The sequence below is a fragment of the Urocampus carinirostris genome, chromosome 14 (genome assembly GCF_059441175.1).
Source record: "Urocampus carinirostris isolate Australia breed hairy pipefish chromosome 14, RoL_Ucar_1.0, whole genome shotgun sequence".
Taxonomy (NCBI): Eukaryota; Metazoa; Chordata; class Actinopteri; order Syngnathiformes; family Syngnathidae; genus Urocampus; species Urocampus carinirostris.
The window spans coordinates 30,498,355-30,521,547 of record NC_142362.1 but is presented as its reverse complement, the minus strand read 5'-3'; the positions used below and the strand labels follow the sequence as shown (position 1 = coordinate 30,521,547).

Below are 23,193 nucleotides of genomic sequence, written 5' to 3'. Positions count from 1 at the left end.
ATGCAAAACTCGAGTCCCGTCTCAAACTGCGATGCAAGTTCCCAAGTGATGGGCGTCTTTGTTCTTGTACTTGCAAAAGGCCAGTTTGTTTAAATGAGAGAGGATCAGATGTAAAATTTTTGGGTTGAAGACACAACTGCTGTTTTTCTCAAATAAATCGTTCTGGAGTACAAACACTGGAATTTTTTTTCTGGACTCCATCATCATCATCTAATTTTTGAAAAAAACTATTTTTAAAGGGCAGCACGGCGGCGCAGTGGTTAGCGCTTGTGCGGCACAGTTCATGTCATGGGAACCTGTCGTGGGTTCAAATCCAGCTCCAGACTTCCTGTGCGGAGTTTGTATGTTCTCCCCGTGCTTGCGTGGGTTTCCTCCGGGCACTCCGGTTTCCTCCCACGTTCCAAAAACATGCATTTCAGGTGAATTGGCCGGTCCAAATTGTCCCTAGGTGTGAATGAGCGAATGAGTTGTCTGTCCCTGTGTGCCCTGCGATTGGCTGGCAACCAGTTCAGGGTGTCCCCTGCCCACTGCCCGGAGATGGCTGGGATGGGCTCCAGCCCCCCCGCGACCCTAATGAGGATAAGCGGTATGGCTGATGAGATGAGATGAACTATTTTTAAAATAAATTGCATGCGATTTAAATAGGCAAAAGAATGTAGACATGTTGTTTCAATGTTTAGCAATGTGTGCAGGATTGCAAGCGCTATTATTAGCACATCAGTCTGGGTACAAGAGGCCACGCATTGACCCAAAGTTAATTTAACATAACCATGTGCTCTATTGCACATATTTGTTTATTGGTAAAGATACAAGGGGCAATATTCTCGAGTATGGATTTTTTTTATTCTAGTGAATAGCAATAGAACTGTACTACATTATATAAAGATTTGTTTGGAAAAATCTACCAATTGTTTAAGCACACTAAATATATCTTCATTTTCACAAGTTTCTACATAGTTTAATTTCTTATGCGTTGCAGGAAGGAGGATTCTTTTTGTGGCAGTTTTTTTTTAATTTCACGAGAAAAAAACCCCACTACCTACATTACAATTCTTCAACATAGTGCCCGTGGGCACCAGGTAGCCCCCAAAGAACACCTGCAGACAGGTTTGCATGAAATTTTTATTTCAAACATAACACAACAGAGCAAAATCAAAACAACAAATCAAAAACAGAAAATAAAACACAAACAATGCTATCGTGCATGTTCGAAATGTAGTAGGAAGAAGCATATGCTTATTAAATTCTACCCCCAGTCTTCATCAACAATTGCATCCAACATCTAGATCCCCTGTGTATTTACATGTAAAAACTTATGAGTATACGTAAAATGGCGGCGCCCTCTGTTGGCTGCGGCTGCATCGGCTCGCTACAACGGGTCAGGTGTATCGACATTTCGTTCTGTGTACATTGTTACAAAGAATGACAATACAAAGGAAATTATTATTATTATTATTATTATTATTTACATTGGTTCACTGGATACACAGTCTCTTCATTATCATCATCATCACTACTTCCATCACTTATTTTACCATCATCATTATTGCTATTTCCATACATTTTTAGCATTTTATATAATTAGAGTATCTATTATGATAACATAGTTTCTTGGGTAACCATGGGGAAACCGACTGCTATGTGGTGCGGAATACAAGTATCTTTGGTTCTGCTACCTTAGGGGGTCCGCCCCCAGGCAGCAGGACCACCATTCTTGAGTGTCCTGACTCGTGCATTAAAAAGACAAGGTACGGGAGCTTGAGCCAGAAGCTCCCACTTGTCTGCCCTAACTCTGAGATTTGCAACTACGTCTGTTTTGTGTTTTTTTAGGATGTATATCTATGTGATTGTACCCCATTTAAGATTTTGTCTGTTTTTCACCATCCTCACCAACATATTTATTCACCTAGATTTTTGTTAATAAATATAGGTCCAGATTGTGATGGTTATAACAATTTTCAACAATAGCAATAAGCATAGACATATAGCTGATAATGATATAAACATTATATGCGAAACAGCATCATGTCCCAAAAAGTGAACAATAGGTTCTGAAAATAGCTCATCAATCATTGTGATTTTCTAGAAAATTGTATTTCTAACTGGCATGATGTTTTAGTGGTTGGCATTTTAACAATAACATTCTGGATATAACATTATAACAACATAGTAATAACATAAGTTTAAAACAAATGCATACAAAAACAGTAGCCATTCGTGCTAATCGGTAACAAAATATCTCAAATAGGTTGGTGACCTCTGCACTACATATTTTCAGCTCTTTTTACATGCCGATTACGTCACGTTCTTCAGCCTCTTCTGATCATCTACTCTAAAATGAAATAACAGTTATATTTCTTCAGTCTATTGACAAATCTAAAGTATTTTACATACTCAACATATTCTTGATATATTAGTCATTATTTTCTGTATTTTTGTAATGAATATTTAGTTTACATTGCGTATTATATTTTTACAACTCATAAACTAAATATAGATATGGATCAAATATTTTGGAGAAATGAACAAATAGGAGGGTTAGGCAAAGAAAATATAGACATATACAGTATTTTTATGAGGTCCATTTTCGGATTTGGAACTTGTAAGACATCCCGTGTGCTTTTTTAGGAACATCATGACCCAAAAAGTGAACAAGTGAACCGTAAGGTGGGAGAACCAGTAAAAGCTTCACCCTCGTACAACCCTGCCCTCCTCCTGACATTTCTCACTTCAAGGTAAAACTAGAGAACATCAAAAAATAATGGGGCACAAAGTCTGGATGATTAAGATGAGCACAACACAGCAGAGAGAAACATCTACACTTCACAGGTGACCGAGGGTAAATATACTCAAGCAGACAATGGATGCCACAATATAATGTAACAAATTCAGAAATTGAGTTTTTTTTTTTTAGGAGTAATAGAATTACTTCATTTGACTCTCCATGAGAGCTGCTAAATCTCCATCAAGCTTGGCGTCATTCAGCTTTAGCATAAACTTCCGGTACCTACTCACATCCACCTGTGGATTTAAATGCCGAATGCTCTTCTCCACCTCCCGTTGCCAGGCGAGTCGACAACTCTTTAGCCCTTCTGGTGTGCTTGTGTCAGGAATCTTATTGGGCTTCGTCGCATTCTCCTCACCTTCCTTCTCCTGTTGAAGTTGAGGTGACATAAAGTCCCGAAGGGGGGTCACTTCTTTCTCCAAAGCTAAAGCCAGCATCTCATATGATCCGTTTCTTCTTAGGCCAAGGATGGGTCGGATAGAGCTGGATGCCGGGAGGTAACGTAGCAGAGCATCCAGATGTTGAAGCATGGGCAAGTAGCTGAAAAAGAGCAATATGGTTAATTACAAGCCAATGCTGTAAAACTTATTCCAAGAAACTTGCTTTGTATTTCATGGCCCAGTAGCCGTTGAGAAACAAATAAAAGACAACCAGCATAAAGTTTTACAGACAACAGTAATTACACGAAAACAGTTTTCCCCATTCTTTTAGTAAAATATTTGCAGGTTTCTTCTTGCAGTGGCGTGCAGGCGGGTGATGCTGTGCTCACCTTTCATTATGGAAATATACAATTATAAATAGATTAAGTGGTTATATTTTTTCAGTGTGAAAGTTTTTATTTAAGTTCAAAATTTTGGAATTTTCTTCCTTTTTTTTTTTTTAAATCTCTACATTATGTAATGATTATTATTAATACAACTAGTATGTAAAGTATGACTGTGCTGCGATTCTGCAGAAGCGGAGTGAGGCACAGAATTCTCTTGCCTCATGGCAGAGGGCGGTAGTAAGCCTCTTTTTTTTCTCTTTTTGCATGGACTTAAATAACTATCTGTTGACGCTTTTATTCAAAAGGAGAATCGCATAAACTTCTTTCGTCAGTAAAGGTAAGACAAGCAAAATGTTTTTTTTCTATTCTACAGGTTATAAATTGCTTTCTTGCTCTGCCAATCAAATGATAAACACTAATCTAGTTGTGCCTCACCAGACAACAGACCTCACCACACGTCACTGAAACCTGGGAACCTTTAATACAAAAAATATATATATATATAGCTGTGCTTAGAGGCGTAATTGGATCCATGAGTCAAACCACATTTTTTTTTTTTTAATAAAATTAACAGAAATACTATTAAATATTTTCCAACCACATACCAGTTATTTTTTATTCTAAAAAATTGTGTCAGGTTTCAATGTTAAAGGAGAAACATCATCTAGTTTCAAGTCATTTCACAATAAACTATAGGCATTAAATATTATATTTAATGGCGAAAAAATGTTCTTATAAAATAATTTATCTGGGTGCAGACGATTTCCAACAGGATGTAGAACATCTACTTCATGAAAAAAATAAAATAAGATAAAAAAACTCTCCCAGGCGAGCTCAGCACCGGAGTCGCAGTGCGTCCATAGACCAGACACGCAAGCTTAACTTCAAATATTCAAATAAAACACTCTGGGGTTTGAATGAGTTTCTTTTTTATATAACAGATGTTTGACATCTAAGTACTCGTTTAAAATTACGTTTTTGAAATCAGCTTCACATAATAAACAATAATTGTATTGCCAGTACCATTAAAGCATTGGTTAAAAACAATGTTAAAGTCACGTGTCCCCACGGTTGTACGTACACAGCAGTTTACACAAGACCGTCCTGACCAACAGTTTAATGGGGCATTAGCCATCATCTTGATATCTAGAAAAAATATTTTTAAAGTACAAATATTTGTAAACGTCCTTATTTTTATGGAAGACTGATATTCCAATCTCCTTGCTGAATATTAACTTTCAAAAGTAATTATTTAGTAACTTTTTCCTGTGGTTTTCAATCAAGTAGGCAGAACATACAAGTGTTTCAAGGACACACTTTTGCTAGAATGAGAAACTCCTTGCTTGAGAGTGCTCTGCTTTTGGCACTACAAATGCATCCTTCTCACCTCGAGTGGACCGTCAGTTCCCCCTGGAAAGGACTGATGCGACACCAGCGCAGAAGCGAGACAGATGAGAGTCCTTGAGAAGGGAACAGGCGATGGTGAGGGCTTACTTCTACCCTCTCACAGCCCGCTCGCCCCTGCAGCCAGACGTCAACATCGCCCAAGCTATGATGAGGAGAGTCAACATGGAAGACCCACCGCTCAAGCATTACCAGCAGACAAATAAAGTCCTCTTGTGCCTCATCTACGGGGGAAAAAAAAGTAAAGTAAATGTCAACGTGGAATTTATTGACGAGGTTAAGGCGCCATGCCAAAGATTAACATAAAACATGTATACAAGTAAATTGTTGTTAAGCAATATATATATTGCAAAAGAAAAAAGAAATTATCACCATCTTAGTAAAGAGGTACCATATAACGTCAACAAAATGTAAATTGTTTGAGGATTGTTTTATAAATGAACACAAAATACATTTACAACCTTGAGGAAAAACAAGTAAACTTAATGATAGTGTATTGTACAAGGCTAATTACCATTACAGGATTTAAGATTTTATTTCACGGAAAAGTTATGATTTAAGAGATATACATAATAATCGCTTGACAGTTTTCATGTCTACTGCACTTAAGTTCAATTCATTTTTTACAACGTAGCACTTAGAGACTGGCCCAAGTTAATAATAATAGTGCAATGAATAAACAGAGCATTGCTACAATGTCTCTGTAAGTACGTCTTCATTTCACATCTATGTTTTTAGATAATAATGTATTTATTTATTTATGTATTCCTAATGACATCATTTTATTGAATTATTTACACGTTTATTTAATATATTTCAATTATTTTTTTTTGAAGGAACCAATTACATTTTTAATCTATCAAGTTGTTTATTCTTTCGAATGCATACATTTTTGCGGAAACGTGGCTCACGTTTAGCATTCCGGACGCTAACGTGTAGCCACCCGGAGCTACCTGGAGAAATCCGGCTTCAACGTCGCTAAACAGAGACACGAAAGCCGGGGGAATCGGAGAGGAGGCGGACTTGCTAACACGAGGTCGTGTATCCCTGGATTTTCACAAAGAAAAGATTTCCATCTGCCGCAGGAATGTCGAACTTTTGGACTGGCGTGACGTCATCCGCTCCGCTACAAGCACCCTAGGGCATCATGTTAATCTGTTAATAAACAACGGGGTAGACTGCTGGAAGTGTGAATTTCCCTACGGGGATGAATAAAGTATCTATCTATCTATCTATCTATCATAATTTCAACATAACAAGAAAATATATGAATGAATGAGAGACTGATTGAAACTTTTATTTCCAACATGACAAAACAAAAACAAAAAAAACACAGAAAAAAGACTATATGAATGCAACGTGCTTATGAGAGAAAGAGCCTTTTATATGTCACAAAAGCAAAGGCTTCCCATGCGCTCACCACCTGTGGGAGGGGCCAAAGGTGTCAGGCGCAGAGAGACCCAGGTAACAGCCAAGGCAAGGGTCCTTGGCGCACGGAATCCGTAGCAACAGAAACTGGCTTTTGCACATGGAGGGGAAGGAGCCTGAGCTCGTGTGTGAGGTTGAGAGGTTCGGACTGGGCATAGTTGGACTCGCCTCCGCACACAGCTTGGGCTCTGGTACCAGACCTCTCGAGAGGGATTGGACTCCTCCACCCAGAAGTTGCCCATGGCGAGAGACGCAGAGCTGGTGTGGGCATACTTGTTGCCCCACGGCTTAGCGCATGTACGGTTTGTCCAAAACGAACACCATGTTCAAACATGAGCGTGTCTATATGTGCAGTTTGATGATCAACTTTGTAGTCGTTTCATCTGACCTGCGGCCGCTTGTGTAGGACACTTGGGTGAAGAGAGCGGCGGAGCTGTCAACTGATCACCACCTGGTGTTGAATTGGCCCTGATGGTGGAGTGAGATGCCGGCAGACCCAAGCGTGTTGCAAGGCTCAGAAAGAGTTTCGATTCACACCTCCAGCAGAACTCTGCCTAGGTCATGTGAGGGGCGGGAGACATTGAGTGCCTCCATCCGTACCTCCGTCGTTGAGGCGGCTGATCGGAACTGTGGCCGTAAGGTAGTCTGTGCCTTCCATGGTGGCAACCCTCAGACCCTTTGGTGGTCCAGGGTGGTAAGAGAAGCCGTCAAGCTGAAAAAGGAGTCTTATTGGGCCTTCAAGGCCAGTGGGACTCAAGAAGTAGCTTGCAGGTACCTGTGGTTCAAGCGGAATGCAGCTTCGGCAGTCGCTGAAGCGAAAACTCGGGCATAGGAGAGTTTGGCGAGGCCAAGGAAAGCGACTTCCGAATAGCTTTGAGAAAATTCTGATCCGGCGTCTTAGGGGGGGAAAGAGGTGTACCATCAACACTGTGTATAGTGGAGATTGGGCGCTGCCTCTCTCGCCCCCTGACGTTGTGAACCAGTGGGCAGAATACTCTGAAAACCTCCTGAATCCCACCAAACGTCTTCCTCAGAGGAAGAAGAGCTTGGGAGCTCTGTGGTGAGCTGTCATATCTCTGGGGTTGAAGTCACTGAGGTGGTTAAAAAGCTCCTCGGAGGGAAGGTCACAGGGGTGGATAAGATTATATAATCGTGTAGATGAGACAGTACTTCTGGACTTGCAGACTGTGATGATTCCCCTTTTCAAGAAAAGGGACTGGATAGTGTGTTCCAACTACAGGGGAATCACACTTCTCAGCCTCCCTGGTAGGGTCTATTCGGGAGTACTGGAGAGGAGGGTCCATCAGAAAGTCGAACCTCGGATCCAAGAAGAGCAGTGTGTTTTTTTGTCCGGGCTGTGAAACAGTGGACCAGCTCTGCACACTCTGCAGCGTCCGCAAGGTTGCATGGGAGTTTGCCTATCCTGTCTACAAATGTTTTGTGAACTTGGAGAAGGCATTCGACCGTGTCCCTCGGGCAGCCCTGTGGAGGGTGCTCCGGGAGTGTGGGGTACCGCACCACTTATCAGGGCAGTGCGGTCCCTGTACGCCCAGTGCCAGATTTGATTCCGCATAGCCAGCAGTAATTCGGATTCATTTGCAGCAGGAGTTTGACTCCGCCAGGGGCTGCCTTTTGTCGACAATTCTGTTCATAACTCTTATGGACAGAATTTCTAGGCGCAGCCTTGGCGGGGAAGGAATCCAGCTTAAAAGCCTCAGCATTTCATATCTGCCTTTTGAAGATAATGTGGGGCTGTTAGCTTCCTCAAGCCGTGTTTTTCAGCACTCACTGGAGGGGTTCGGAGCTGGCCGGGATAAAGATCAGCAGCTCCAAGTTGGAGACCATGGTTCTTAGCCGGAAAAGGGTGGTATTCTCCATCCGGGTTGGGGAGGAGATTCTGCCCTAAGTGGAGGAGTTCAATTATTTTGGGGTCTTGTTCACGAGCAAGGGTAGGATGGAACGGGAGATCAACAGACGTATCGGTGCAGCGTCTGCAGTCATGCATTGTGGTCAAGAAAGACCTTAACCAAAAGGCAAAGCTTTTGGTTTACCGGTCGATATACGTTCCTACCTTCACCTGTGGTCATGAACTGTTGGTCATGACCGAAAGAACAACACTCTGGATACAAGCATCTGAAATAGGTCTCCTCCACAGGGTGGCAAGGCTCTCCCTTAGAGATGAGATGCACAGACATCAGGGAGCAACTAAGTGTAGAGCCGCAACTCATCCGTTTTCAGAGGGACCAGCTTAGGTGGCTAGGGCACCTGATAAGTATGCTTGCCAGACGCCTCCCTCGGGAGGTGTTCCGGGTATGTCCCACCGGCAAGAGGCCCCGGGGACGACCCAGAACACTCTGGGACTATGACTCTAGGCGCGCTAGGGAACGCCTCGGATCCCGCTGGATTAGCTGGATGGAGTGGCTGTGGATAGGGAAGTCAGGGCTTCCCTGCTGAGGCTGATGCCCCCGCCTCCTGACCCTGGATAAGCGGAAGAAATTGGATGGAAAATAGCAAAGGACGTAACGTCAACGCCACAAAGTTTGTTTTTCAACAAAGATATGAAAGCCGCAAGTGATGCAATACTTTTTGTAAAATGTGATAATCATTATTTCGGAACAAAATAGCTTTTCCTCAGTATTGTCACACACTGCTGCTCGTCATAACTAAGGTCAGGGTCATCCCTGAAGAGCAGGATAACGCTTTATAATAAAATAATAATAATATAATACCGTAATTTAGTCCCTTCCATTTAGTTTCTGGCGAAAGAGCTTGAAATCAGTGGAAATTGGCAGTGGGAATATTGATAATTTGTATTGTTGATTACAACTTGCTAAATGTTCTTGTACAATTTCATCTTAGTACAAATAATTATTTTCTTGTTGGTTTTATTTTTAGTTATTATAAAATAAAATAATATAAAATAATGTAAAATATCACATTTTAATATTGGGTTTTTTTTAAATGACTGCTGCTAATTCTCAAAACAGTTCAAAGCTTAACACCACATTGACTATTCTCTAATGAGAAATTGGCATTTTGGAAATGGCCTTTTATGTTTCTTTTAAAATGAGTTAGGGAATGTTTATTGTTGATCAATAATTTTGCTGGCTACACTTTGATCAGTGGAGTGTTTCACAATAAATGTGTACAGCATTTAGTCATTATAACGCACATATTGTTTTACCCATTTTTTGACCGCATTTTACATGAGGTTTTACGGTAATATATTACCGTATTTGTGCAATGACTGATCAGTACAAAAAAAAAATCACTGACCACAATCACAAAACATATTATTCAACGGAAATCGAACCTAGGCAGCAGCGGTGAAAGTGCTGAGAAGAATGTTAGAAAATTAAGAAAACTGAAAGATGTCCAGAAAGATATAAATAAATGCAAGAGATTCAACTAATCAGGAATTAAATTTTAAAAGAACGCTCTGTATCCTCCTCCTATATCAAAGATGTGGAGGTGTTAGGTATGGACCGTGTCGGCGGTTGTTCAGAAACATTCTCCAGTTTCAATGATTTGTCCCTTGATAATCTAACACAGATGGTCAGTAGGGCCAAACAAACTACGTGCCTGCTTGATCCGTTTCCAGCTTCACTGGTGAAGAATCTGTTTGGGATCTTAGGACCATCAGTTTTAAACATTATTAATATATCGCTATCCTCGGGTATTTTTCCTGTAGCCTTCAAGTCTGCTGTCATTAAACCTACGCTTAAGCAACCTAACCTTGACCCAGAAAGCCTAGGTAATTATAGGCCAGTGTCAAATCTGCCATTTTTTGCAAAATTACTTGAAAAGGTCGTTGCACAGCAGGTAAATGACTTCATGTTAGAAAATAACTTATTTGAAACTGTCCATTCAGCATTTAGGGCAAATCACCCTACTGAGACAGCCTTGGCTAAAGTAACCAATGATCTCCTTTTAGCAATAGATTCCGGTGCCTCATCAATGTTACTGCTGCTGGGTCTCAGCGCTGCTTTTGATACTGTTGACCACAACATATTATTGGTTCGTCTAGAACGCATTGGTATCTCAGGAACTGTACTCTCTTGGTTTAGGTCCTACTTGTCAGACAGAATGCAATGTGTTAACTATGGCAATCTGACCTCTAAACAATCTTATGTCCCCTGTGGTGTTCCTCAAGGCTCTGTACTTGGCCCCCTTCTTTTTAGTATTTATACGATCCCGCTTGATGACATTATCCGCAAGTATAATATTAGTTTCCATTGCTATGTAGATGACACTCAACTGTATGTGACACTGGAAAAAAATGGACATTTAAGTTGTAGAAATCTGGAGGCTTGCCTTACTGAGATTCAAAGATGGATGTCACTTAATTTTTTTACGCCTTAACCCAGAAAAAAATGAAATGTTGATTATTGGCCCAGCTCACTGTCGTCAGTTGTTTTCAAACACTACCCTGAACCTAGACAAATGTAATATCACCCATAGTGACTCGGTCAAAAATCTAGGTGTTATATTTGATCATAATCTGTCGTTTCAGTTACACGTGAAAAATATTACTAGAATAGCTTTCTACCACCTCCGTAATATTGCGAAGATTCGTTCAATGCTGTCCCAATCAGATGCAGAGGTTTTAATTCATGCGTTTATTACTTCTCGGCTTGATTATTGTAATGTATTGCTTTCTGGTCTCCCGATGTCTAGCATTAAAAGTTTGCAGCTGGTTCAGAATGCGGCAGCTAAACTTTTGACTAAGACCAAAAAGTATGAGCATATTACTCCTGTATTGGCCAACTTGCACTGGCTCCCAGTCCACTTATGATGTGACTTTAAGGTTCTCTTATTAACATATGAATGTTTGCATGGGCTGGCACCCTCTTATCTCTCCGATTTGATTTCCCCCTATGTTCGGAGTCTGCGCTCGGAAAATGCCGGTCTACTTGTGACTCCGAGAGCCAAGAAGTCTGCAGGCTCGAGAGCGTTCTCCATCCGGGCCCCGGTGTTATGGAATGCCCTGCCTCTGGAGATAAGATCTGCAACCTCAACGGAAGTTTTTAAATCAAGGCTTAAGACACACTTCTATTCCAAAGCGTATGATTGATGCCCACCTCATATTCTGTTTTGTCCTGTCTTTTTCCGACGCCTGCCTGGCTGATACGAAGGAGAAGGATGATTTGAGATGAGTCAGCAGACCAGCGTCTGACCTGCAGCATGTCAACCCCTGCATTTACCAGCTGGCAGAGATGGGAAGCAGCGTCGTGGCCGTCATAGACTTTCTGAACTAGTTTACAGGCTGGGGGCGTCGTTGGTGTCATGCTCTTTCCGGACATCTTCAACATCTTACCTAATGTTTACTATTATGTGTACAGTAATGCTAATTGTAATTCACCCTGGTCAATCCTGGAAGGGGGATTACCACATGTGAGGTCCTTTCTCAAGGTTTCTCTTTTTTCCTCTCACTGAGGTTTTTGAGTTGTTCCTTGCCCGCATGCTGGTTTAAGATCAGTTAATTGTGTAATTTTTTAAGTGTAATCCTGTGCAGTCCTTTGAGACATTTTTGTGATTAAGGGCTATAAAAATAAATGTGACTTGACTTGACTTGCAAAAAAGCACAACAAAGGAAACAACTCTTTGGAGTATTCGATGATAAATCGGACTATGAAGGACAATAAAACATTTAATTGTACATTTTATGTTGGTATTGTGTTCATAGTTCACATTATAAACAAATGATTTTAAACATGTCAGCATGTATTCAACATTTACCACTGAGAATGCTTCGTTTGAGCTGAGAAAACGTGAAATAAATGTTATACTGATTTTTAATTACAAATTAGGATGTTCATTTTACACAAGTGCGGGTTATACACTAATAAATATGGTATGGACTTGCTCCCTCATATCTTTCAGATTTAATTTCCCACTATGTTCCTGTAGGTCTACTAGTGATCCCAAGAGCCAAAAAGAGAACCGCAGGTTCGAGAACGTTCTCTATTCGGGCCGCGGTGCGGTGAAATGCTCTTTACATCGGGCGTACAACTTACACAAAGTCTCTGCCCGGGTGGCCGACAACTTTTTCAAGAATGAGAAAAAAAATCGTTTTTATTTTTATATATAGATATATTTTTTTTTTCAAACGTTTGCTTTATTCCGATTTCGAAATCTTCGTTCGGTTTGGAAAATTTCGGAATTTCAATTTGTTTGGAAATTTGCATACTCGGCAGCCAATCAGAAGCCTGCATCGAAAAACATCGTGCTTCCGGACTTTCCCAAGCGTTATAAGGTCGTGCATTTGCATATCAGTTTCCAAAGTAGACGCACAGAGAACACAAAAACATCGATAAGTGGTTAGGAATCAAGCCAAAACCTCAGCCCCAGAAGAAAGATTCGAAAGAAGCTAACAAAATTTATGACACTAAAAAACGTAAACGTACATTAAAAGCACCGTGGAAAGAGGAATTCACGTTATATATTCTGATTATCAATCCATTATACTTTGCAACAATGTTTATTTTTTTTGCGATTAGTAGTCAGGGGCAGGCAACTTTATGGCTGGGCAGGCAACTTTTCAGAGTTGTCTACCCTGGTGTCCGGTAACTTTTTGTCACGAGTTTCATTATACCTCACTGTTGTTTGTTATTATATTGTATCTATCGGCCAATAATGCTGCTGATATTTTATCTTCACAACCATTAGGGCGGATCTGCTTTTGTGACCTAGATGTAATAAAAGTAAAAGGCTCAGCGGAAGACTTTTAGAACAGTTTTGGAATTTGCCATTGAGAGGATTTTTTATATGGCCCTCTCCCGTTCTCCTTGCAAGTTCAAAATTGGTGAATATCTTTACTCCTTATTTTGAGGGTCTACCAAACTATAATACTTATCATGGAGTCTTAGTGTTATTTACCTGTTGTTAGGCCCGGGTTGTTCAACAGTTGTGTTTTGAAGTCTGCATGGATGTCTAGAGTGACTTGACCACAATAAAGAATGGTTGGTACGTTGGTCAGGACTGAAGCGTCTCCACTTTGGGCGTAATGGAGTATGACATTGCATTTGACACAGCCAGAGTTCAGCAGAGGTGCCAGGCCGGTCACTGCAGTCACAGCGAGTCTGGCCGTGTTGAGATCATCTGGGCCGCCTGCGTTGTGCCGCTTCCTTATTTTGGCTGCTGGCTCTAGGAAGGTGGCAGCCGAGGAGGAGGGTGAGGGGCCGTGCACAGGGAGCCATAACACTTGGATTTGGGTTTGGATGACTGCGGGCGTGGAGTCGTGGCTCGCCTCTGTCAGAATGGATAAGCTCGTACCCACCGCTGGTCTGGAACAAAAATAGCACGACACTAAAGCTGACAGTAGTGCAGATGTGTGCATAGAAACACAAGTAGGTGATTAACAACAACATTCCAGATGGTGGGAATACATTAGGAATTGCAATGACTCCTGAGGCAATAGTTTCTCTGCATGTGCTGGAACATGAGGCGGGAGATATCAGATTGCTTCCACAAAAGAGAATCTCAGGTTATTTCTGAGTGGGGGGGGGACACGTTGCCATGGAAACCACCTGGTTTCGGCTCTCAAGTTCATTTTAAACTAAAGGAAATCAACAAGTGAGATAAAGACTTATCTGACATATGTATTTGTGTGACACAAGTGTTTTTTCCGACTGGCTGGAAAAACTATTGTGAATTGAAACTACTACAGATGCCCCCCGACTGACAGATTCCGGCAGATACGGGGGCCATTTTTTCGGGATGTCGAAAAATATCCGGACATTGCTGTAAGTTAGATTTTGTATTGTGTGCACCTTTTTCCGAGTTTATTTTTTATCACAAAACAATACAGGTTACTTCTACAAGCCTTAAACATACTTATATAAACATTAAACATACCAAATATAGCACTGAAGCAACTTACGAATAAATTCAACTTAAGAACGATCGTCCTCAACTTAACTCGTTCGTAGGTCGGGCAGCGTCTGTATACTGTAGTTATAAGGGCCCTCTGTATACTCTAAGACAGTGGGGTTCAACTTTTCTTTTGGTGACCTAATGTTAACCATAAAAAAAGCTTTTTTTAGTTTGGAGGTATTACGATATAATTTTAATTTTTTTGTCTTCTTTTAAACGTTGGAGTAAAGGTTTTATCATTAGGTCATAAGGGTTTATTATTTAATCATTAATAAATAAAATATAGAATTGGCTAAACAGTCTCCCTGCTTATTATTATTAGGAAGTTACAGTCGTTATTTGTAAAAAATTAAAGAAATAAAACGCTTAAACAGTACTTTCATTTGTTAAATACATATACATACATACATATATATACACATACATACATACATACATATATATACACATACATACATACATACATATATATACACATACATACATACATACATATATATACACATACATACATACATACATATATATACACATACATACATACATATATATATATACACATACATACATACATATATATATATACACATACATACATATATATATATATATATATATATATATATATATATATATATATATATATACATATACACGCATATATACATTAGAGAGAGAAAGAGAGAGAATGAGAGCACGCTTAGGAATTTTCATTCTTTGACAAAAGCAAAGCTTACAAAATTTTTTTTTCAAATAAAAATCATTATTTCTTAACTTCTCATTGTCTCGACTACATTTTTTATTTAATTTGCAAATTATTTTTTGGACAAAAAATGATTAATTATCAACGGAAAACACACTAATGGCTGGGTGACTGCAAACCTTTGAACAGTAGTGTATATGAATATATTTGAAATAAATCACTTTTTTATTAACAATTCGTGAATCGAGAGTTAAATTCTCTTATTGAGCTGTCAAAAAATGATATTGAACACTTTTTTAAATACCACAATTGAAACAACTCTTAACAAGAAGTCGGCAAACCACAACAATAATTCAAATCAAAATATGAACCCAATAGCTCAATGAAATTAAATTACACTGATCTGTCGGCAGCAAGTATCACTCCCACAACCAGTCGTCCGTCCACGACACGATGCCACAGTGTGTCAACGTGAGGCCTGCAGGGGGCCGTTGGCACGAATCGAGTCTCGTCATCAGCAGCCAAGCCATTTGACTCGTCATCATCACTCTCCCAAAGAGGGACTAGTCCTTCCTGGAAAGAAAGACATTGATGGCTAAAGACAAGTGTGTGACAGCTTTGACAGCAGTAGCGTCTTGGAGTTTGAATGTACACACAAAAAATAGAGGACACAAAGAGGTGACTCCTTGCATTTAAGAAAATATCAATTATTACTGCAGTGCTGCTTTTCAAGGGGACTTTCCGTTATTTTGCTTCATTGATTTCTCTCGGTGCTGTGTGAGCATCGCCAAGGCACTACTTCGTATAAGATGCAACATATCAACAGGAGTGACAAGTGTCAACGCAAATCTAATGATTTTTGGACAATCCCAATGGGGGCTCTGTACAAAATGACAGTTGGAAATCAACCCCTGGTTGTGAACATCTGCTGTAAGGGACAGTGTGTGTTATTGAGCGCCTCCTGGTGGTTAAAAAACCTATAGTTAGGCCCAAAAATCTTTCAACAGTGACACAAGTTTTGTTATTTCAGCTGCTCACATAAACACATTCCACATTCTACTCCATAGCATATGAATAACCTACTCTTCTTGTCGGCTGAAAAATAGTCTGTGTAATATAGTGTAATAATCTGTGAAGCCCTTTGAGACTCTTCGTGATTTAGGGCTATACAAATAAAGATGACTTGACTTGACTTGAAATACAACAATACAAATAATATGGGCTTAAAGTGCTCAATCTCAGCTGCAGTTAGAAACTTTCCAAATTTAAATCAGAGTAAGAGTGTAGAACTATTCTCTGACTGAATACTGAAACCCCCCTTCAACAGAAAGTTGTAGGGGTTCGGCCGTATCAGCCTGAGCTCGGTCGTACCAGATCGATTAATTTGATTTGAAGGTAAACTAGAAGGGGATTTTTTTCTTTTTACTTTTTAATGCTTTATTGAACAAACGCATATATATATATATATATATATATATATACACATTACCATACAAAAATATTGCAATGTTGCGTAAACAGTACACTCAAACTGTACAAAAAAAAAATCACTTCGGAACCATGCGTACTTTGGTGCAGAAGTATGCATTTCGGCTGAGTTACGCAGCTTTGTGAATACTTCGGTATTCACTCGGCCGAGTCCCTCACATCAAGTGCAGCGCCGAAATGAGCACTTCAGCGCCCAAGTGCAGCAAAATTTAACTGAACGAAATGGCACCAAACAAAAATCATATTCTGTAGATTACAAGCTGCAAATAATGTAATATTTGGCAAAAAAAAAAACTGAAAAAAAGTTTGTAAAGCTTGCAAGGTATTTGTGAGAAGTGGAAAGGACGTCTGATGTAATGGACATAGAGGTTGAAAGAGGAAGGGGCACATATTTTACTCCAACACCGAGGGTGATAATTACTTTGGATTGTGTGATTTGGAGTATAATTAAGAGTTTGTTTCGCATGTTCCTTATGATAAATGTAACGATCACTCATAGGTCCCCAAATGCTTCCTGCCGTGTGCCAAGATGTGACTCACAAACTCAGCCTCAATCATCAAGGTAACTTGGGCACAAAATGGACAATACGCTGGCTGTTTTTTGAGTAGCCGTTAAGCTTAGCACACATTTGTTCGGAACAGTCCTCATATTAGGCACAACAATACAGAAGCCTGTTGTTTCTCAAAGACGTTACAATGTTGACATCTTTACTCAACTCCTTTCCCCACAGAGTTTTTCCTTTGTTAATTAAAAATGCGAGTTTCTCTTGTCACCAATGTCCCTTATCTTCTTCATTTGATTCAATTTTCCTTGTCGACTAAATAAAAGTAGTTTGTTAGCCTTTTTTTTTTAAATACTCATCAAGAAGTTATTAATGCATTTTACGTCACATGAGCCTTACTAAGAGTGAACCAACATATTTATACATCATCTTGCAGTGTGGTCACTTTGAGTCTCCTTTCTGAATATTCTTCCTTGTGCTTTTAGCACTCGCTTTTGGTTGCATAACACCAGGGGTCTCCAACGTGCCGCTCGTGGGCACCAGGTAGCCCTCCCTTAAGCAAACTGAGTAGCCTGCGGACTTGTTCTAAAAATACGTCATGGGTCAATGTTATTTTCCAAGAAATTGGATTTTTAACTGGTATCATATTAAGTGGTTGACTTTAACGTCTAATAATTACAATCCAGTAAAAAAGTCATAAAATGTTGTTTTAGAAATGCGCATCAAACTGGTAGCCCTTTGCGCGAGTCAGTAACACAAAAGTAGCTCTTATCTTCAAAAAGGTTGGCGTGCACTACACAACACAGCGACATCTAGAATATTGTATTTTTGGAGGGATGGTTAAATATCAAAAGCACTAGTCAGATCTTGGTAATGGTGACAACGTCTCAAGAGTTGAGTACTTTTACTTGCTTGCGAAACTATTTGGCCCCATGGAACTGTATGCCCTTTTGACACATTTCAGACTTCAAATATAAATATATAAAACTGTAATTTATTGTGAAGCATCAACAATAAGTGGGACACAGTCATGAAATGGAACACACTTTACTGGATATTTTAAACGTTTTTTAACAAATAAAAAACAAAAAAGTGGGTGAGCAAAATTATTCAGCCCCTTTACTTTCAGAGCAGTCCAAAAGTTCAGCGAGGATCTCTGAATGATTCAATGTTGATCTAAATGACTAACGATGATAAATGGAATCCACCTGTGTGTAATCAAGTCTCTGTATAAATGCACTTTCACTGTGATAGTCTCAGAGGTATTTCTAAAGCGCAGAGAGCATCATGAAGAACGAGGAATACTAGATACTGTTGTGGAGAAGTGTAAAGCTGGATTTGAATACAAAAAGATTTTCCGAGCTTTAAACATCCCAAGGAGCACTGTGCAAGGAATAATATTGAATTGGAAGGAGTATCAGACCACTGCAAATCTACTAAGATCGGGCCGTCCCCCTAAACTTTCAGTTCGCACAAGGAGAAAACTGATCATAAATGCAGCCAAGAGGCCCATGATCACTCTGGATGATGTGCAGAGGTCTACAGCTGAGATGGGAGAACCTGTCCATAGGACAACAATCAGTCGTATACTGCACAAATCTGGCCTTCGTGGAAGAGTGGCAAGAAGGAAGCCATTTCTTAAAGATATCCATAAAAAGTCTCGTTTAAAGTTGGCCACAAGCCACCTGGGAGACACAACAAAAATGTGGAAGAAGGTGCTCTGGTCAGATGCGACCAAAATCGAACTTTTTGGCAACAATGCAAGACGTTATGTTTGGCGTAAAAGCACCACAGCTCTTCACCTTCAACACACCATCCTCACAGTTAAACATGGTGGTGGTAGCATCATGGTTTGGGCCTGCTTTTCTTCAGCAGGTACAGGGAAGATGGTTAAACTTGATGGGAAGATGGATGGAGCCAAATACAGGACCATTCTGGAGGAAATCCTTATGGAATCCGCAAAAGACCTGAGATTGGGACGGAGATTTGTCTTCCAACAAGACAATGATCGAAAACATAAAGCAAAAGCTACAATGAAATGGTTCACAAAAAACGTATCAAGGTGTTAGAATGGCCAAGTCAAAGTCCAGACCTCAATCCAATTGAGAATCTGTGGAAAGAACTTAAAACTGCTGTTCACAAACGCTTTCCATCCAACCTCACTGAGCTCGAGCTGTTTTGCAAGGAGGAGTGGGAAAATATCAGTTACTGGATGTGCAAAACTGATACATACCCGGAGCGACTTGCAGCTGTAATCGCAGCAAAAGGTGGAGCCACACGGGGCTGAATAATTTTGCACACTCCTTTTTTTAATCTTTATTTGTTAAAAAAGTTTAAAATATCCAATAAAAAGTGTGTTCCACTTCATTATTGTGTCCCACTTATTGTTGATTCTTCAAAAGAAATTACAGATTTATATTTTTATGTTTGAAGTCTAAAATGTGGCAAAAGGTCCCAAAGTTCAAGGGGGGCAAATAGTTTCGCAAGCCACTGAATATCGGTCAGAAAATGTTGACTGTCATACATCCTGTAATTGATATAAAAATCGACAGAAAATATTTGATAACGAGACGTCTACATGTTTGACCGTGTGGGAAGTGGGGGGGGGGCTAAGGTACCTGCTGAGGCCGCAAAAGACTTGGCTCTTGATGATGAACCACATCAGTGAGCACTCGCACAGACTGCTGCACGACTCTGTCCTTCACTCTCAATTCCGCTTGAAGCTCCTGCAGAATGCTCAGTCCACACTGAGCGACAGACGACAATCACATGACAGAGGAAGTCGAAATGCGTGGGTTTGTATGAGGGAAACGTGATGCGTGCAGCAACCTCAGCAGTATATTTATTTGTCACCTGCAGTCTGGATTCCAAAGCTCGAATTGTGAGGAGGTGGTTCTCTCCTGGAGCGGACGTCGTCGCTATTGCGCCACTATGCTCGCCACTCTAAAATTGCAAGTTTTACAATATTTAAACAGTCAGTGGTGTATTTTATTATTAAGTGCTTTATGTGATTTAGGTTTCAGAACTACTGAGTTTCGCAATGAAGGCGCAATCTGTATTTTTGTCAGTTTCCCAAAAGAAGTAACATTTGGTTCAGATCAGGATTTGATACACTATTCTAAATCACTTGTTCTCAACCAAAATCAAAATTGGTATTAAAACGAAGCAGACAAGAATAGGCAATTATCAAATTATGGCTTAGCAATATGGCCATGAAATAAAAACGTGTTTTATCAGTCATGACAATTTCCTTTATAAATCGATTTTAAACAAACCCGGGCCAACACACATCTATTTAAAATAAGTTGATCAAAAGATTTACCGGTACCTTTGCAAAGTGAAATGAATAAGTATTCTGGTTTAATCCAAATTTGAAACATGCAGCCTGTGCCCAAAACAATTCATCATAGCTTGTGAAACTTACTTAAATGGGAAAAAAACTAGTTACCGTCATTTAATCAACAGCAAAAGCAAATTCAAGTCATACATACCGTTTAGCATATACAAGACCTATTTTTTGTCATAATTATTTAAGTGAGTTATTTCCATTGATTGCTCAACCCAATTTCTAATTCTTTTTTTTTAGATATCAAGATCGAAAAACACATTACAATTTTCATAATTTATATTGCGGCGTCAACTGTTCAATATTACAGTATTTTATGTATGGCATGATGAGAATTTTAGGTCAGAGCAAAATAAAGGCTTAATTTGAGACAAGAGGTGTGAGAGTAAATTATGCTTCAAAAAAGAATTATATTGATGCAAAATTAGCTTACATTTCATGATCAACCTGAGTGCAAAATTTCAACATTTAGTTTAAACATAATTTTACTCTCTTATTACACATTATCATTTATTTTATATGCATGATAAGCAAGTACTGAAGTATTAGCTTTTAATGTTTAGTGTTATGTAACTTGTCACATTTTAAATATATTGAATATTTAATCAAAGAGTGATTTGGCATTAGAATTGAAATCACAATCAAAAACCTGCACGGATTATCTAAATACATTGGCACAATCAAGTGGCAGTGACTGAGGTTTTCCTTACAGAAAAAGAGATCCCGCAGAGGTCAGTAATGAGAAAATGTTTGAGTGGTTGCCTTGATTCACCACCATCCTTAAAATCTAACAGTATCTGCTCTGTACCACATCCAAGATAGTCATCCACATGCACAGAATTGACATTTGACCACTGAGCGGCTACCTGCAAAATAAAATTCAGAAAAACTGTGTTAATGCAGTGGAAAATATAATAAGACATTTATTCCTTCGCCAAAGCACTTGTTCTCGTTTGGGTCATAATGTTAACTGGAGATTAGCGGCACTGTTCTGTTGATTAGTTTCAGGGTTCCTAATGCAAGTTAAATTCAAGACTTGTAAAGACTTTTGTAATGCCTTTTGAGATCAAATTAAAGAACAAGTTGACAAAAAATCCGCAATTGGAACAAACAAAAGAAAAAAAAAAATATATATATATATATATATATATATATATATATATATATATATATGTATTTCTTTCACACAATACACCGTGCCTCGTACACTACCTGGCACAGCTTTGGGGCATGACGAAAAACGCTTGTCAATAGACACTTCTCATTAAAGGTCCACTTTCCCACGGTCCCAGGTAAAGGTCTCTGTCTGAAGTTGCTGTGTGTAGTGTGGGTAGACCTAAGACATGCGTCTGCTCTGAAAGGCCTGACTGAAACCACCATACCCATTTTGATATTCCGTTATTGTGGTCACACGATGTTGGCACCAAAGTAAATCTGTGAATTATTCAAAAAGACAATTGATAAATGCAACTAAATTGTATTAGTTTATCCATCGATCCATTATCTGCTTATCCTCAGCAGGGTCACAGGGGTGCTGGAGCCCATCCCAGCTATTTTCGGGCAGTGGGCTGCCGTGCTGCCTTATTAGTTCAATCAAATATAAATCTTACCAATGTATTTACATTATTAAGACCTTCAAAAATTGGATTCAAGACATTTTGATGCCAGTTAAGGCCTTATTTTTAGAATAATGAATCAGATGCCTTTTCAGACTTTTCAAGAATCCGTGTGAACCCCGAGTTTGGATTTGTCCTATTCGGAGTTTGCACGTTTCTCTTGTGCATTTGTTGGTTTTGTTGTGGTGTGTGCTCTCTTAGTCAGTGCACAATGCTCAGGTCAATCATATTTGATTCTAAAACATTGAGTAAAAGCAACATGTGTCTTAAGTGTCTCATACGCACTTGAAACGTATCCTTCCACACAGCACACACATGGCCCTGGTCGAAATATACAACAAAGATGATTCCATTCCTTCCTGTGTCGACCACCTGTATACTTTCAGGTCTCTCAAACGGTAGTGTGCTTGTGTTTTCCACCACGCCGTTCTTCACAAAACACAGTTGCCGATTGCTTGTGGCTGCAACCACAGTGCACCTAAGTACATCACCTGCTTGCTGAGCTGACAGCACAGCGATGCATTTGGTTAGGCTAATATAAGGTTGAGGTAACATAACAGCGCCGTTGAAGATGTGACTAGTCCCAAGCAAATAGACCACGGATTGTCGAGTTAAGCCCTGCTGTTGTCCCAGGATGAACACTTGTCTTTTGTAGAGGGGGAGCTCCCCAATAAGACAGTGGGAAAGCTGGAGGGGCACCTGCTTGACCCCTCCTGATTTGGTTGACACATGAAACACTGCATCAGCATGCGTCCATAGCACTGTCGGCCCCTGAAGGATGCAAAAGTCCCCATTTGGCCTGTGTGGGAGGGAAAACTCAAGGCAAGGCTCCAGCTGGGATGCAAAGCCGAGAGAGAAAAGATTATAGCGGAAAACGTCTTCCTTCTTGTTGTGTTTTGCAACGAGGACACACGGTGAGATGGTCCTCCTCGGAAAACACAATACTGTTTTTGATTTTATTAAGGCGTCCACGCGTGCTGTGCTTCTGTGGCCGATGGTAGCTGCTCCATGTGATGACTCAACGAAAACTTCTTGTTCCAATTGGAAAGAAAAGCTACGGAACGTCAAATCGCTTATTAGTCGATTTTCACCCAAGCAGTGATTGAACAGGATTATTTTATCACGGAACGAGAGTTGGCTCGAAGTCGAAGTGACGCCCTTCATTTGTCCTTGACATTAAAAAACAAGGATGATTTCCGATGTAAACATCACACAAATTCTAATGTTGACATTTGAAAGGAGTTAAACTGACTCCTCTTGGGGCTTGTGTCAGTCGAAC

The 23,193-nt window shown here is 39.8% G+C and overlaps 1 protein-coding gene across 1 annotated transcript; it reads right to left on the bottom strand.

The window, feature by feature from the left end:
- Window positions 1–1,209: 1,209 nt before the first annotated feature.
- fancb (FA complementation group B) lies at window positions 1,210–23,193 on the bottom strand. The gene is made up of 8 exons (XM_088352327.1): window positions 22,200–23,193; window positions 21,009–21,164; window positions 19,806–19,895; window positions 19,571–19,699; window positions 15,359–15,534; window positions 13,263–13,669; window positions 4,939–5,179; window positions 1,210–3,325 (listed from the first exon to the last, which is right to left on the bottom strand). The coding sequence occupies exons 1-8, from the start codon at window positions 23,076–23,078 to the stop codon at window positions 2,926–2,928; spliced, it is 2,478 nt and encodes an 825-aa protein (XP_088208453.1). The 5' UTR covers window positions 23,079–23,193; the 3' UTR covers window positions 1,210–2,925.

Coding starts and splice junctions, on each gene's coding strand:
- fancb (XM_088352327.1), bottom strand. CDS start 23,078: ATGAAGGGCGTCACTTCGACTTCGAGCCAACTCTCGTTCCGTGATAAA. Junction 15,535..19,570: donor GTCTTTTGCGGCCTCAGCAG/GTACCTTAGCCC, acceptor CTTTCTTTCCAG/GAAGGACTAGTCCCTCTTTG. Junction 5,180..13,262: donor CAACCCGGGCCTAACAACAG/GTAAATAACACT, acceptor TTTCCCCCGTAG/ATGAGGCACAAGAGGACTTT.